The sequence below is a fragment of the Macaca mulatta genome, chromosome 9 (assembly GCF_049350105.2).
Source record: "Macaca mulatta isolate MMU2019108-1 chromosome 9, T2T-MMU8v2.0, whole genome shotgun sequence".
Classification (NCBI taxonomy): domain Eukaryota; kingdom Metazoa; phylum Chordata; class Mammalia; order Primates; family Cercopithecidae; genus Macaca; species Macaca mulatta.
The window spans coordinates 58,981,179-58,998,521 of record NC_133414.1 but is presented as its reverse complement, the minus strand read 5'-3'; the positions used below and the strand labels follow the sequence as shown (position 1 = coordinate 58,998,521).

The following is a 17,343-nucleotide window of genomic DNA, read 5'->3' as shown; positions in this document are numbered from 1 at the left end:
CATTGCTGTTCACCAAGGATATTTGTCTGAAGTTTCCTTTTATTTTGGTTGTGTCTCTGCCAGGTTTTGGTATCGAATGATGCTGGACTCACAGAGTGAGTTATGAAGGAGAAGGAGTCCCTCCTCCTCAATTTTTTGGAGTAGTTTCAGCAGGAATGGTACTAGCTCTTCTTTGTACTTCTGGTAGAATTCAGCTGCGAATCTGTCTGGACTTGGGCTTTTTTTTTTTTTTTTTGGTAGCCTATTCATTACTGATTAAATTTCAGAGCTCATTCATTATTGGTCTGTTCAGGGATTACAGTTTTTGCTGGCTTGGTCTTGGGAGGGTGTATGTGTCCAGGAATTTATATATTTCTTCTAGATTTTCTTGTGTGTGCATAGAGGTATTCAAAACATTCTCTGATGGGTTATTTGTATTTCTTTGGAGTCAGTGGTAATATCTCCTCCATTGTTTCTGATTGTGTTTATATGGATTTTCTCTCTTGTTAGTCTAGCTAGCAGTCTATTTTATTGATATTTTTCAAAAAACCAATTCCTGGATTCATTGATCTTTTGAATACTTTTGTGTTTCAATCTCCTTCAGTTCAGCTCTGATTTTGGTTATTTATTGTCTTCTGCTGGCTTTGGGACTGGTTTTCTCTTGGTTCTTTTGTTATTTTAGTTGTGATGTTAGGTTGTTAAATTGAGATATTTCTAACTTTTTGATGTGGGTATTTCGTGCTGTAAATTTCCATCTTAATACCACCTTGGTTGTGTCCCAGAGATTCTGGTATGTTCTATCTTTTTTGTCATTACTTTCAAAGAACTTCTTAATTTTAGCCGTAAGTTCATTATTTACCCAAAAGTCTTTTAGGAGAAGGTTATTCAATTTCCATGTAATCGTATGATTTTGAGTGAATTTCTTAGTCTTGATTTCTAATTTGATTGCACTATGGGTTGAGAGGTTGGTTGTTATGATTTCAGTTCTTTTACATTTGCTGAGGAGTGTTTTGTGTATGATTCTGTAACCGATTTTGGAGTATGTGTCATGTGGTGATGAGAATGTTTATTTTGTTATTTTAGGGAAGAGAGTTCTGTAGATGTTTATCAAGTCCATTTGATCCAGTGCTGAGTTCAAGTCCTGAACATCGTTGTTAATTTTCTGCCCCAGTGATCTACCTAATACTGTCAGTGAGATGTGAAAATCTCCCACTACTATTGTGTGGGAGTCTAAGTCTCTTTGAAGGTCTCTAAGAACTTGCTTTATGAATCTGGGTGCTCCTGTTTTGGATGCATATATATTAATATTTAGAATAGTTAGGTTTTCTTGTTCAATTGAACACTTCACCATTACGTAATGCCCTTCTTTGTGCTTTTTTTCATCTTTGTTGGTTTGTAAAGTTTGCTTTGTATGAAGTTAGGATTGCAACCCCTGATTTTTTTTTGTTTTCCATTTGCTTGGTAGATTTTTCTCCATCCCTTTATTTTGATCCTATGAGTGTCACTGCATGTGAGATGAGTTTCTTGAAGACAGCATACCAATGAGTCTTAATTCTTTATCTGGATTGCCATGGTGTGCCTTTTAATTGGGGCATTTAGCCAATTTACATTCAAGGTTAGTATTGATATGTGTGGATTTGATCTTGTCATCATGATGTTAGCTGGTTATTATGTGGTCTTCTTTGTGTGGTTGCTTTATACTATCATTGGTCTGCATACTTCAGTATGTTTTTGTAGTGGCTGGTATGGTCTTTCCCTTTAACATTTAGTGCTTTCTTCAGGCGCTTTTATAAGGTAGGTCTTGTCATGACAAATTCTCCCAGCATTTGCTTGTCTGAAAAGGATCTTATTCTTCTTTCACTTATGGAGCTTAATTTAGCCAGATATGAAATTCTCGGTTGGAATTTCTTTTTATTAAGAATGTTGAAGGTAGGCCGCCAATCTCTCCTGGCTTGTAGAGGTTCCTCTGAAAGATTCACTGTTAGCCTGATGGGGTTCCTTTTGTAGGTGACCTGACGTTTCTCTCTAGCTGCCTTTAACATTTTTTTTTTTTTCATTTTGACCTTGGAGAATCTAATGAGTTTGTATCTTGGGGATGATCTTCTTGTGAACTATCTTATTAGGATTCTCTGCATTTTCTGAATTTGAATGTCATTCTCTCTAGCCTGGTCAGGGAAGTACTCATAAATGATATCCTGGAATATATTTCCCAAGTTGCTTATACTCTCTCCATCTCTTTCAGGGACACCAATGAGTCATAGATCTGGTCTCTTTACATAATCCCATATTTCTCAGAGGTTTTATTCCTTCCTTTGTATTTTATTTTCTTCATTCATGTCTGCCTGTCTTCTTTCAGAAAGCCAGTCTTCAAACCCTGAGATACTTTCTTCCACTTGGTCTATTCTGCTATTAATCAAATTCTTGTAGTGTGTTTTTTAGCTCTATCAAGTTGGTTACATTCTTTTCTGTACTGGCTATTTTGTCTGTTGGTTTCTGCATTGTTATCATGATTCTTAGCTTCCTTAGATTGGCTTTCAATATACTCCTGCATCTTGATGATCTTCATTCCTATCCATATTCTGAATTCTATTTCTGTCATTTCAGCCATCTCAGCCTGGTTCAGACCCCTTTCTGGAGAAGTGGTGCAGCTGTTTGGAGGAAAGAAGGCACTCTGGTTTTTTGAGTTGTCAGAGTTCTTGCACTGGTTCTTTTTTATCTTTGTAGCGTTATGTTTCTTCAATCTTTGAAGTTGCTGACCTTTGGATGGGTTTTTTCCTTTTATCCTATTTGATGACCTTGAGGGTATCACTGTGATATAAGGTGGATTCAGTCAACTGGCTTCATTTCTGGAAGATTTGAGAGGGCCAGGACTCAGCTCCCAACTACTGGACTGCATGCTCTAACTCCGGAGGACTTGTGTTGAGTCCCAACTTTGTTCTGTCTCCTCGAGGTTAAGAATCCACTGCACTGGGTAAGCCAAGATGCTCTCAGACGGCTGGTCACTACACTCTAGTTGGTGGTGTCAGCCAAAGCATTTAGTAGTACAGAGACAGTGGAATCCATCCTCATTTGCATGTGCCAGCAGCAGTGGCAGCAGCAGCATGGCTGCAGTAGGGTGCTAGTGGGTGCTGGTGTGCCTGCCTCTGTGCCAGCATTTACCACAGTGGCAAAGGGAACACAGTTTGCATGGTGGGGGCCCCTGCTGGTGACTGCATGTGGTTGCACCGGTAGTGGTGTTGACATGAGAGCAGGGTGTTGGGGAGCGCTCAGCATTGGGGAGAGTCTGCTGTTCTCCATGCCTAGTTTCACTTGGGGCAGTGCTGGCAAATGTGTGGGGCGCTGGCAGGGACGGGGTTGGGCTGGCTGGCTCTGTGCCTGCCAAGGCTCTGACTGTTGATGGTCAGAGGGGAGAGTGGAGCAGACTGCACTCCTGCTGCAGCAGTTGCAGGGCAGGGTGTACACATACATGCAGGCTGGCAGGACAAGATAAGCAAAACTTGCCTGTGCACACACGTGCTGGCAAAGCCATGTGGGTTGTTACTGTGGGCCTGGGCGAAGATGCAGTGTGGAAGGAGTGTGAGGCTGGTGTGTGGCCCTGGGGGAAGATGCAGTGTGGAAGGAGTGTGAGGCTGGTGTGTGGCCCTGGGGGCTACCCCTGGGGAGCTCTTTGCATTTCAGGCATGATCCACCAGCACTGGAGCTTTGAGACTCCGTCTCAAAAAAAAAAGAAAAGAAAAGAAAAGAAAAGAAAAATTATACTTTAATTGCTTTAGCAGCATCAATGTACTGTTCTGTATAAAGTAGGCAAATATCATCTTAGATTTTTAATTCAGTCTAAATCTTTTATTTTAACCTGAATAAATTCTGAAAAGATAACTAAGCTTTCTGGGAAGCAAATATTTAGCTGATATTGGAAAAATATAACCTGTTGACAGATCAAGGAAAAAAAAGGAAAAATACTTTTTTCATTAAAAATGTAAAATTATAATACATATATATATTTCTATCAAAATTTAAATACAAAAAGAAAGGTGAAGACTCCCTTGAGTACCACATGTGACCCAGGTCTTCTCTAAGTGTATATCCTTCCAAATCGTGTTCCCTGCAGTTATATAGGTACATATCCATGAAACATACAGCTTTGTTTTATGTTAGGTATTTAATTTACAGCCTGATGGATGGAAGATTATGCATTAAAAGGGGATCTAGTTAATTTTTTTGGTAGATTCTTTTATTCTGATCTTGATTGACTGTAAACTTAGCTGCACTTTCACACCAAACAGGTCTTGGAAATGGAAATGATGCTAGTTAAAATGGTGAATATAAAGTTGGATTTAGTAAAAGATAACAGTAATTTGTTATAAAAAAGGTTAAAGGGATAAAGGTGTGAAACCTCAGCTATCCAGTTTCATATAAATTACTTACAAGTCTAGGTGATATTTGAGATGGGTCTTAAGAGAGGGATAGGAATCCTAGGGAGGGGGAGGCAAGGCATGGACAGGCAGAGGGACTGCACTATGCAAGGACATGATGGAGAGAAGTACGTGCCTGGATTTCCAATTTTCCTGAGGATAATTTTACACCAGATCTTCATTTTAAAAAATCCAATCCTTTTTCTTAATAACCCCATCTGTCCCTGATACCACCATTTTTTTCTACCAGTCTCTCAGGCTAGAAATTTTGTAGTTATCGTTGCCTCTTCTCTCCTTCATCCCGTAAATCCTGTTGGGAATACATTACTGTGCTTTCTTCAAAATGTTTTATCTGTCTTTTCTTTTTCATTCTCTGCTATTAACTATAACTTCATTCTCAGTTTCACTGCTGCCTAGCTTTCTGTGCCCTGCTAGGTTCATCATTATCCATCCAACAGACATAAAAGGAAAACTGTTTCTACTCACACACTTGTGACACCAAATGTGTGGGTTTTCCACACTAAGCAGTTCTCCAGTTCTCTGCAGATACAAACTGGGTGTCCTGCAATTCAGTTCTGAATTGCCATCAACTGAGATCATAAGACTGTTGAGCAGTTGGTTTGAGAGGGAAGATCCTGAGTTCTGTTGGGCATATCACTTTGGAAATGTCTATTAAACATCCAAATGGATATGTCATGGAGGCAGCTGGAGTTCAGGTTAGAGGTCTGAGTCACTGATAAAACTTTGGGAGTTATTGGCAAATGACAGCATATTGGTCAGAGTTCTATTAGGAAAGAGAAGCCACACAGTCATTTGAACAGGACAAGTGTACATAGGGAATTGTTCGTTGCAACAGGGAAGAAGAGTAACCCGGTACAGACTAGTAGGAAGTATAGTAGGAGTAGCCACTAGTCTAGGGCTGAGGTAGGGAACTCAGGAGAGTCCTCCCCTCTTAGTGCCCTGCCCCTGCACCTCACCAGAGGAACCCAGCCATGGCCCTCTGCATGTCAGGGAAGTCACCAGTGCTATACCACTGGAACTTACTAGAAATACTTCCTTAGGTGCTGGGGAAAGGAGCAGTGTCTCAGAACAAAACTGCCTGGAGCTGGTGGGAGGAGTGGGACCTGCTGGGCACTGGTCACTGTGTCCCTGGAGAAGTCAACCACCTGCAGGAGCCAGGCGAGGGAGCATAGGAGAATGAATAACAAAGACAGCTTTCACCTTCAAAGTCTCTCCATTGCTCCAGATAGGAGGTGGTGGTCAGAGTGGGATACTGTGAGGATTGCAGTCCTTGGACCTGACAAGTTCTAAGGTCTGATTATGGAGGGAGGGGGAAGCTGAGGTAGGCCAGAGGACAAGAGTAGGCTTCATGAGACCAAAAGGATGTTAGAAGGATTATCTACCCGGATACTGACATCTCCAAGAAGTAAGAGACCTGGTGTGAAGAAGTTACATCCTAAGCTCTTCAGGGATAAGGGAAGCATGCGCCACGTGGGTAGCCTCCCTAGTCTAGCACCCAGTATATAGCCTATGCAGAGTGAATACCTGGGGGCTGCTGGGGGCGAAAGCAAGGTCCCTGTGACAGGACCTGAAGCCTGGGGGTGTCGGTGACAGGAGTGGGCCTAGTTTTTTGGTGTAGAATTGAGCCTTGAGTGCACCGGTGGGATCATATTGAAAAGAAACCCTCCAAGACTAGAGGAAGATGCATCCTCTGATAATGTACGCTCTGTAGGCGTCCCAAGTAGCTGGGCTGGGGGTTAGATGGGCTCCAAAGCATTTCCTCAGGTGACAGTGGGTGGATCCCTGGGAGGCAAAGCCGTGCAGGAAAAAAACGGCAAGATGCTACATTCCCCGTCAGGGAAAGCCCCTTTCCCGGAAGCAGGGAAAGCGAGGCAGTTTAGGCTGGGTCAGTTTGTCCCTGCCCTCAGAGTCTGCTGGTCCTGGAAAAAGAGGGCCTTATTTTATTTATTTATTCTTCTTTGAGACAGTGTCTTGCTCTGTCGCCCAGGCTGGAGTCCAGTGGCTGGATCTCAGCTCACTGCAACCTCCGCCTCCCAGGCTCAAGCGATCCTCTCGCCTCAGCCTCCAGAGTAGCTGGGACCACAGGGACCACAGGCGCCCGCCAGGACGCTGACGACTTTTTTTTTTTTTTTTTTCAGAGAGGTAGCCTCCCTATGTTGCCCACGTTGGTCTCGAACTCCTGGGCTCAAGCAATCCTCCCGCCTTAGACTCCCAAAGTGCTGAGATTACAGGCGTGAGCCACTGTGCTCGGCTTTTTTTTTCCCCCGCGAAACGGGGTCACCCTATGTTGCCCAGGCTGGTCTTGAACCCTAGGGCTCAAGCGATCCTCCCGCCTTGGCCTCCCAAAGGGCTGGAATTACAGGCGTGAGCCACCGCTTCCGGCCAAAAGAGGGCACCCCCAGAACGCGAGATCCCCCTTGTCTGTCATCTTTACGGGGGAGGAAGTGGACTCCCAATCCAGCCATAGTCCATTCGCCCCGGGTACAGTGACTGCGGGGCGGCCAGAACCAAAAGTGTCTTCTTCTGGCTTTTGCATGGCATCAAGAAACAAGCGCCAGGCCGCACAGCTGCCCTGGCTTTCGGCGAGGACTCGTGCGAGCGCGGTGCAAGCGGTTCCGGAGTCCCACCGCTGGAGTTGAGGCAGCGGATTCCGAGAGCGGGGTGGGGCTGAATCGGGAGGGAGCAGGTGGAACGCACTGCGCAGACCGCGCCGGCGCCCGCACTCAGCTGTTGACTAGTCTTTCTTCCTGCTCATCCCTGAAAGTGGTCCAGGCGGCGGTCTCTTTTTCTCTGCCTTTTTGTTTCCCTCCGCCGAGTCGGCCCGAGGGTGAATTTCCGTTTCCGGCAGTGTTCAAGCGGGCTTAAGGAGTCGTAGTTGTGAGCAGGTTAGGTGCCACGGGCTGGGGTAGGCGGACGTGGGGTCCTTGGCTCTGGGGCACTGGGAAGATCTCGAGTAGTGCGCATGGAAAGGTCCTCTCCCCCGGTCCTCCGGGTCATCTTTGCTCCCGAGGGGCAGCATATTTAGCATCTGCCGGAGGTGTGCCCGGGGGTCGTTGGGAGAGTGACGGGATGAATCCCTGCAGAGAGCCCGGACTGGGAGGGAAGGTGTCGGGGAGACGTCGTTTCCTGGCGACGTGGCCCCGGCAAGCGACTTAGACCTGAGCCGAATCTGTTGACCCCAAATTGTGCTTTTCCCACCAAGAAGAGAAGGGAGAGAAACAGTACAAGTTCGGCACTAAAACATAGTAGAGAAGCAACATAACCTCTGAAATCACACAGCTATTCAGTTTCAAAGCGTTCCTAGTGCCCAGCTCTCCTAACTCCCGGTCAGTGTTCCTTGACATTATGGTGATATATAAAGACTTTCTGTTTCCGCTCGTGTGTGTCTGTGGGAAGCCTCTGACTCACCTCTGTGCTCCAGTAGCACCCTGTGCAGCCTTGCAATGTAGCCCTTATTGCATGGCGCGGAAGACACTAGTTTGGATTTCCTCTGCAAGTCAGATCATAGCTGTATCCATTTACTGGCACAGTGGCTAGCACATCATAGACAGATACAAACATTTATTAAACGGAATGAATACAAGACCTTAATTGAATGAAATGGCACCCTGCTCCGCTTTTTTTCAATCAAGCTGTCAGATTTTATGCAGCCCGATATCCTTAAAAAACTCACTAATTCAGTGATTACCAATTTATTGGCCACAGATTCCCAGGTACCTTAGAAATCACTGGAAGGGTCTCTGTAAGTCCATGGGGTCTCCAGGCGTCATCTAGAACTAGTCATATCTCAAACATACAGATACTGCTATTTTTCAACTGTATGTAGATGAGCTGTAATTTAGGAGTTTTACAGAGTCAACAGGTACTAAAAGTAATACTGCGATCGTATTGGAAGTTCATAAAAATGTTTTAAAATTTTTATTAAAATTATAAGTTTTAGTTTAAGTTAGGAAACCACTTCATTAGTCCAGTTGATATCTAGGTCTGAGCTGTCCAGTATGGTAGCCACATGTGACTATTTAGAGTTAGAATGAAATTAATTAAAAATTCATTTTTTCAGTTTCTTTAAGTACATTTTAAGTAATCACATGTGGCTAATGGCTAAATGGCTGAAAAGTACAGATACGGAATATTTTCATCCTTGCAGAAATAGATACAGCTGATGGTGACACTTGAGATGAATAAAAAGTAACTTAACCATAAAATGTACCCTTAGCAGAGGTAACTCATCTAATTTATAGCATAACAGAGAGAAATGAAATTGGGGATGGTTAAGCAGTTTGTACCCTTGTTCAGAGAACAAATACATCATCTCTTCATAAATAAATAAATGAAATTTAATGTTTTTCCCTGGGTATTGCCTAGATTGTAAAATGCTTCTCCCACCTCCTTACCCCAACCTTCTTCCTTGTAGGTTACCAACTTGTTGTTGGTAAATAGCCGCTATGAAGACTGAGGACCAGAAGAAACACAGAAAGAAAAACAGTGGACCCAAAGCTGCAAAGAAAAAGAAGCGGCATCTGCAGGATCTCCAGCTAGGAGACGAAGAAGATGCCCGGAAGAGAAATCCCAAAGCTTTTGCAGTTCAGTCTGCTGTGCAGATGGCTCGATCCTTTCACAGGTATGTTTAGCTACAGTCTGTTGGTTCTTCCATTGATTCTTTTTAAATTGTAGGAGCCTCTTACAGGTGACATTTGGATTCACAAGTCTAGTTCAGCTCCAGAGGACATGGAGATGCATGCTGTGTGGCTTTTACCAAAACGTGAGAAACTTTGCCATAAAAGCTGCCTTGCCTCCAGCATCTGCACACTGCTTGGTGTTTCTTGCCCAAGATACAAGAATTTATAGAATTTGTTTCTTCCTAAACTTTAAACTGTTTCTATGGTGATAAGTGTGCTTTTTCCCTCTGGATATGTTTTACAAAGTTGTAATATAAAATACAAAAATTACAATATGTAATACTAACATAGCTTTATTTAGTGAGTCCTTGTGATATTCTTAGCAGTGTACTTTAAACATTATTCAACTAAATGCTTCCAGCAGCCTTACCAGAGTAGGAATCATTCTTGCCCTCATTTTATGGACAAGAAAACTGAGGTCAAGAAAACACGTTACCTCCAATCATATAACCAGTAAGTAGGAGAGCCAAATTTAACTCCAGAGCCTCTGCTCTTATCTGTTATGATGCACTGCCTCGGTATTTACCTTTTGGTTTTTAAAAAATTATTAAAATCACTCGTAAAACCGTCAGATTTAAGGAGTGTTTAATTTTCAACTCTATACTATTGAAGTCATCTTGTTACATCTTTATTGAACAGCAATTGATTTGGATAGGGGTCATAAGTTAATAATTGACAAGTTACTTATATTTTTGTATTGTCTGTTGTACTCTATATCTGAAAGTATACAAAAAAAAAGTCTACTTACAAGATTGATACCTTTTACTCTATTTTGAAAGTGAGTTTACTTTTTTTTTTTTTTTTTTAAATAAATGGGACTTAGGATTTGAAGATAAGAAAGCATCATATGCCAGTGGTTTATTGAACTCCACTAGAGCCCCCACCAATAGTAGCAGTGGTGACAGGGCCTCCAAAGTTGGAAAGAGCACTTTGATATAATGCCTCATTGGGAACTTCACCCGGCAGAAGTTGACTGAGATCGGAGGCCCTGTGAGGATCGTGTCAGGTAGAAGATGCCGCCACAGACACAGAGTTGGCGTGGCTGTTGTCATCTGAGGGACATGCGTGTGTTTGTTGTTTTCTTGAGTGGAACATGTTAAATATTGTCATATCATGTTACCTCTCTTACACTTTTACTAAGTTGGCTATAACTTCAGAAAAGGGTAAGTTCCCAGAGATAAGGATATGATACATATCTTATCCTGACTGCTCTATGGCTTTGCCATGCATGTTCCTTGGAAGGGCCTAGCAGGCCTTGTCACTGTGAACACATCATTTAACAGAGAGCACGTACCTCCTATGTGCCAGGTGCACATGCTTGCCCTTATGAAGCCACATGCTGGTGGAAGTGCGCCTTTTCTCTTTTCCCTATGAGAATTTGTCAGCTTTGGAAGATGATGCCCTTTCCAAGTTTGAGGGAAGGTGAAACAAACTTCCAGTGGTAGAATGGCAATGCGCACTCTGAAATCTCTTGTGATTGCAGTAATATAGTTGGATTGAGGCTTTTCTTTATCTTTGGAGCATCCATATTTTCTTTTCCTTTTTTTGAGACAGAGTCTTACTCTGTGGCACAGGCTGGAATGCAGTGGTGTGATTACAGCTCACTGCAGCCTCAACCTCCCAGGCTCAAGCAATCCTCCTACCTTAGCCTCCTGAGTAGTGTATGCCACCATGCCTGGCTAATTTATCCTTTTTTTCCTTTTTTGTAAATTTTTATGTTTTTCTAAAGATGGGGTTTACCCATGTGGCCTAGGCTGTTCTCAAAACGAGGCTCAAGGGATCCACCTGTCCTGGTCTCCCAAGGTGCTGGGACTACAGGCATGAGCCACTGTGCCCAGCCCATATTTTCTTGACCATTTTCTTATTACCTTAATTTAGAAATAATTATTGTTATAAGGATTCTGTTGCATTATGTTTGAGGATGTTTTTAGCGATAGTGGGAATACAGGAAATTTTGATAGAGGTGAAGACATTGGCCCGCAGCTGAACAGCAAGATCATGGTTATCATGGAGCCTGTCTAGTCAGAATTTTCCCTGTTTGAGCACTTTTATTCATCTGGGTAGACTTTTGATATTATCTAAATTTAGAACACAGGAAGAAAAACAGGATGGAATTTATTTTATTTTACCAGTTTTTGCCTATAAAAATGAACTTCGGGTACACTCCTGTAAGCATATATGGTGTTTTACTGGATGCAATTAAAAAATGAAAATTAAGAGTTGACGGTTAGAGTTTTTTCAGAGTCTTTTTAAAGTAGAATTTTCATCTTTTCACTTATAGGTAAAAAGTGCAGACTCACCATTATTGAATGTGGGTGTGATATTAACATGATGATTGATCTGGCTAAAGCAGCAGATCTGGTAAGTCAGCAGGGGCAGCCTGGGGTGCTGATGGAGACTTACAGCGTTGTGATAGGTTATTTACCCTGTGATAAAGGGAAGAGAGTTTATGATTATTAAAGGAAACATGGTCATCATCAGGGATACAGTAAATGTAACTGAATTGATGATGACAATAATAATAGTGATAAATGTTGTTATATTAATAATACAAATGGAATGTGCACAATGAAATGTATTCCAAAATCTAAAAGCAAATGACAGGATGGAGAAAACCTTTAATGAACACAGCTAATAAGAACTCATTAACATGCATACATATATATGTACAAATATATCATAGTAAGTACCGTTTCTTCTTGGACCCTTCCTGGCACTGTGCTAACTGCTTTCTACAAATTTAGCTTATGTAAACCCTTGGTACACCCTTGAGGTGAGTAGGTATTATCTGTAGTTTACATAAGATGAAATAGAGCCTCCCAGCAGTTAAGTAACTTGTGTGAAGATGGGACCCTTGTTCCTGATGGTTCTGGAACCTTCATCCTTAATGATAACGCTAAAGTAAGTACATGAATTGCCTGAAGAAGAGGCCAGAGTTTATCAATGGAAAATTTAGATAGTACTCAGTGTGTGGAAAATGTACAGGCTCTTGCATTTATGAAAATGATAATGTTCACTATTTCTGATATTCTATTAACTATCTTTTAAATTAGCAAAAATAAAATAAAAATTAGCAAAAAAAAAGAAAAAAAAAAAGGCCAGACGCAGTGGCTCACGCCTGTAATCCCAGCACTTTGAGAGACTGAAGTGGGTGGATCACCTGAGGTCAGGAGTTCGAGACCAGCCTGACCAACATGCAGAAATCCCGCCTCTACTAAAAATACAAAATTAACTGGGTGGGGTGGTGCATGCCTATAATCCCAGTTACTTAGGAGGCTGCAGCAGGAGAATCACTTCAACCCAAGAGGCGGAGGTTGTGGTAAGCCGAGATCGCGCCATTGCACTCCAGCCTGGGCAACAAGAGTGAAATTCTGTCTCCAAAAAAAAAAAAAAAAGTAGCAAAAAATAAGCCATATTGATTAGGAAGTGTGGGGTGACAGATACCCTGTTTCTTTCATTTTTATTTAGTTTTTTTCTAGAGCTACTTATTTTATATTCTGGCCCAAGAAGACTCCTAAAATATAAAGGAAAAAGTAATACAGATTTTAAAGTTGTGCCATTGTAATGTCAGAAAACTAAATAACAGTCAAATTTTGAACATGTAATGCTACTATTAGTAAAAATAAGTGTAATTAATGTAAAGTTGTATAGAGATTACTAAATCTTGTATACTTGAAAAGATTGAAATAGTTCACAGAAGTCATTTGTTTCTCTTTTATTTAAAATGTAGCAAGTTTCTAATTTTAAAGACATACATGTTGAGATGCCTTTACTTTTTTTATTTATAGTTATTATGGATGCATAATAGTTGTACATATTTATGGGTACGTGTAGTATTTTGATAGAAGCATACAATGTGTGATGATCAAATCGGGTAATTCAGATATCCATCACTTCAAACATTTATCATTTCTTTGCGTTAGGAACATTCTAATTTCATTCTTGTAGTTATTCTGAATTATATAATAAATTATAGTCACCCTATTGTGCTGTTGGACATTAGAATTTATTCTATCTAACTGTATTTTTGTACCTGTTAACCTTTCCCTCTTTGTCCTTCCCTCCCTGCTCCCCTTCCCAGCCTCTTAACCATCACTGAGGGAGATGCCTATGTAAATCTTTTTCAGATTTTCAAAAGGAGCGCACACATTTGGTAAAGCACTCTGACTAATGCAGGGTACACACAATGCGCGTTTTCTCTTTCCTTGCTCTAACCACTGGTCTCTCAGGGCCCTGCAGAGCAGTATCTTTCCAGATACATATAAACACACATGCCACCCTTTAAAAACACAAATGGTAGCTTATTTTACACACTCTTCTGTGCTTTGATTTTTTTTGTGTAATATATCTTGGAGGCATATAATCAGTAAGTACTGTAGCTCTGCCTCCTTCTTTTTAATATACTATTCCATTCTATGGATGCACCATAATTTATTTAGCCTAGCTTATGTTGATTGCTCTGCTCTGGGTTGTCAGAGCCTCCTGACTACGGCAAAGGCACATACAGTACGTGGATTTGGGTGTGTATGTGCGTGTGTGGATTAGGGGAGTAACACTGGCTTAGATGACAAAGATTGGCAGCTGAGGGACTGTTTGCTCCCTGTTCTTCCTGACCCTATAACCAGCTGCTTGCCCCTTGGCACTCTGGCATCAGATGTGGTGTGAGGATTTTCCACCTGTTCTTCGAGCTGGTCCAGTGTTGCTGGAGAGCTCTGCTTGCTGCCTTGGTCTGCAGTGGCAGTTGTGCTTTCCTGCAAGCCCAACTTCATATATTCTGTGGTTTTGGGTTTTGAATGTTTCCTAGTTTAATCAAAGGTGGGCATTTCTGTTTCCATTTTGTGTTATTTTCAGTTATCCATGGAAAGGTAAGAACAGAACTATCTTTAATATTAAAACTAGAAGTTTCCAGGAATCAATTCTGAAATTATTTTGCATCTTTGAAACATCTTAAATTTTAAAAATTGGTCTTATCTGCTTATATTTTCTTATATACTACCATCCATCGTAATCTTACTGTTTTTTGACTTAATTCTAAACTGGTAGCTATTTTAAAAAGTTTCTGAGCAATTGAGTTATACAAATTAACATACAAGATAGAGGTTTCCACTGCATACTTCCCAGCAAAAAACAGATTGTGTGTGTGTGTGTGTGTGTGTGTGTGTGTGTGTGTGTGTGTGTGTGAGGAGATTGAAAGAAGAGGTTGGTTTTCTATACCTATTTAATATATTTCATTGACTATCACTTTCTTCCCATTCTTTGGATGTCAGAGACCTGTTATTTGGCTTAAAAGTACATTACAGAAAACTTCATTTCTTTAAATTAGGATTTCTTAGGTTAGACCCAGCCTTTTCTGAGTTACTTCTCATGCATTAGAAATCTTAAAATGAAAGTTTATATCCTAGTGCGCATTGTCTTACGGTTGCCTTTTAGAGCAAGTCAGAGGGTGATGGTTTCTCTGGGTGATGCCTGTGTAGTCATTTGATTTAGTCTGCAGTGGGACTTTTCTGTCGAGGGCCAGATAGTTAAGTATTTTTGGCTTTGTGGATCATATCTTTTGCAGCTACTTAGCTCTGCAGTTGTAGCGCCCAGGCAGCCATAGACAATATGTAAATGAATTAATGTGACTGTGTTCCAATAAAACTTTAGTTACAAACACAGGTGATGGGTGGATTTGGCCCGTGGCCAGTTGCCAACCCCTAGTGTAGGTGGTCTGTTTTGGTAGTTTCTTTGAGAAATGATGTATTCTGTTTGTAAGTACTGATGCTTATAGATGCCAGCTTTGGGTTTGAAATGGAAATGTTTAAGTTTCTAAACATCTGTCAAGTACATGGCTTTCCTAAAATTATGGGAGTTCTCACCCACCTCGACTCCTTCAAGCATAATGAGAAACTGAAGAAGACAAAGAAGCGATTAAAACACAGGTTCTGGACAGAAGTTTACCCAGTAGGAAGAGAAATAATTTTTAGATGCTAACGGCATAATCCTTTTAAAATAGACTGAAGAGGCTGGGCACAGTGGCTCATGCCTGTAATCCCAGCACTTGGGGAGGCAGACTCGGGCGGATCACTTGAGGCCAGGAGTTTCGAGCTCAGGGCAATATGGCCAAACCCCGTGTCTACTAAAAATACAAAAATTAGTTGGGTGTGGTGATGCGCGCCTGTAATTCCAGCTACTCGGGAGGCTGAGACGTGAGAATTGCTTGAAGCTGGGAGGCAGAGGGTGCAGTGAGCTGAGATTGCGCCACTGCACTCCAGCCTGGGTGACACAGTGAGACTCTGTCTCAAACAAACAAACAGAAAGACTGAAGAGACGTTACTAAACGTCTCTAGGATTTGCCTCCTGAATCCCCATTGTGTTTGTGTTGCCAGTCTCTGGAACGTTTCCCTCAAAAGAGTGCTTATTCTGTGCCTCTTGGTGTATCTCATTTGTCTCTGTACCTGCTGCACCAGGCAGTGTCTGGGTGTTTGGGGGTGGGGACTTAATAGAGTACATCAGAAGTTTCTCCCAGTTACAGGACCAGGCACTGCCCCTTCCTTTCCATACTGCTCTGGTCCATCGGCCACAGAAGCATTTCTATGCTCAGAGGCCTCACCTCCCTCTCCTCACCATACTTAGATGGATGCCCCTGCTCGGCTGCAGAGCATTCTGCCTCTGTGGGGTTCTAATAAGTCCTGAAAGAAGCCAGCAAGGCTCTGGAAGCCTCAGGACAGTGGCTTTGCTAGAAGTGTCCCTTCTTAGGATTGCTGCTTGTTTAGAGCTTTTATTTTGTTGCAGTATTGACGAGAATTTAATTGAAATTTAATTTTTAATTTTCCTTTAATGTTTAGGGTGCCAAACTGTTCTGCCTTTCTGGAATGGTGCATGGAGAATATCAAAACCAAGAAATGCACAATCTGGGCCGTTTTATTACAGTTATGAAGTTTAGGCCTCTCACATGGCAAACTTCTCACCCTTATATCCTGGCAGACAGGTAAAAAGTGACTGTAAACTTTTTCTTCCTGGGCCATATATTTCAAAGCTAAAAAGGCTAGAAAAAGAACAGTGATAGGATTTATTTTGTGTCGGTTTGAATAGTGGGGGTAGAAGTGTAGTTGATGGAAAATGTCTATTTATATCATTGCTCAAAGATGCTGTGCTTTTGAGAGTAAATTAATTATGAGATGTTTAGGAGAATGGAAGCATTTAAGGCTACAGGATGTGGCCCCATCCTACGTTCATCCTCAGTTTTCAGTGATGCTGCCTTCATGCCCGGGTGCTTGAGTCCTCATGTGTGCCTTCGGTTTCCTTCCTTTGTGCTCTTCTTTGTGCTGTGGTTTTCTCAGCCTGGAATACCCTTTCTCCACCTGCCAGAATCCAAACCACAGCAAAAATCCCAGAGCACAGGCTCACCCTCTTCCAGAAAGGGATTTTCTGAATATGTTCTTCACTCTTCCCTGACCCCAGGTGGACGTCATCTCCCTGTCTGATGTCTTACGGAATGAATGTCCCTGTCTGATGTCTTACTGAATGTCACTTTCAGCCTAGAGACACAATTGTGTGCCTGCCCCCTTTCTTCTGCTGGATGGTGAACAGCGCTTCCTTATTTCTGTATTTTCTAGTTTTCTAAACGGCGTGCTTAGTGGACAAGAGTGTGATGAGTCATTGACACATGAAAGGAGGTATAAGAACTTTTGGCATTCATATCTGCTGTATGATTGAGTTTATTTTTCTAGGATGGAAGATTTGACAAACCCAGAGGATATCTGAATAAACATCAAATGTGACTGGCAGGTGTCACTTTATGGTTATGTAAGAGGAGCACACTTGAAAAATAAAAGCCAGCTTCACATGCCAGGTATTCTCTTGTTGTAGAACGTACTAGAATTACACATAGGATTCTTGGGATGGCTTCATTTCTCAGGAAAAGTGAAAAATGACCAAACAAGGGAAGATGGCCTTGCTGGAGGTTTCAAAAGTAAGCCAGCTATGTGTAGGCCTGCAAAGGTGTTACCGAATCCCCTCTTCTCTGACCTCTTGTTTTGTAGCTAGAGGGCCACTGTTTCAGTGTGGCACAATGCCCTTCTTTAGGGTCATGGGTTCAGCCCTTGGACTGTGGATCGTTGTTAACCCCCCAGTCAACAGTAGATACTTACTGACTTCCTGTCAGCTGAAGCTGGCTTTTTGGGTCCTGTCTTCCAAGGGTAGAAGATTTTGCCATGAGTGATGTCAGTTTCCTCCCAGACCCTTGTGCTCTTCCTGAACAATGAAAGAAG

The 17,343-nt window shown here is 42.0% G+C and overlaps 1 protein-coding gene across 1 annotated transcript; it reads left to right on the top strand.

Moving 5' to 3' along the window:
* Positions 1–8,824: 8,824 nt before the first annotated feature.
* LOC144331118 (ribosome biogenesis protein BMS1 homolog) lies at positions 8,825–16,956 on the top strand. Its single transcript, XM_077946371.1, has 4 exons — positions 8,825–9,033; positions 11,373–11,452; positions 15,919–16,061; positions 16,804–16,956. Exons 1-4 carry the CDS (start codon positions 8,964–8,966, stop codon positions 16,835–16,837), a joined length of 327 nt encoding a protein of 108 aa, XP_077802497.1. The 5' UTR covers positions 8,825–8,963; the 3' UTR covers positions 16,838–16,956.
* Positions 16,957–17,343: the final 387 nt, after the last annotated feature.

What these genes read in the sequence shown, in the direction of transcription:
- LOC144331118 (XM_077946371.1), top strand. Translation starts at nt 8,964, where the DNA reads ATGCCCGGAAGAGAAATCCCAAAGCTTTTGCAGTTCAGTCTGCTGTGC. An exon ending in ATGGCTCGATCCTTTCACAG is followed by an intron (nt 9,034 to 11,372) that starts GTATGTTTAGCT and finishes TTTCACTTATAG; the next exon opens with GTAAAAAGTGCAGACTCACC. An exon ending in TGGCTAAAGCAGCAGATCTG is followed by an intron (nt 11,453 to 15,918) that starts GTAAGTCAGCAG and finishes TTTAATGTTTAG; the next exon opens with GGTGCCAAACTGTTCTGCCT.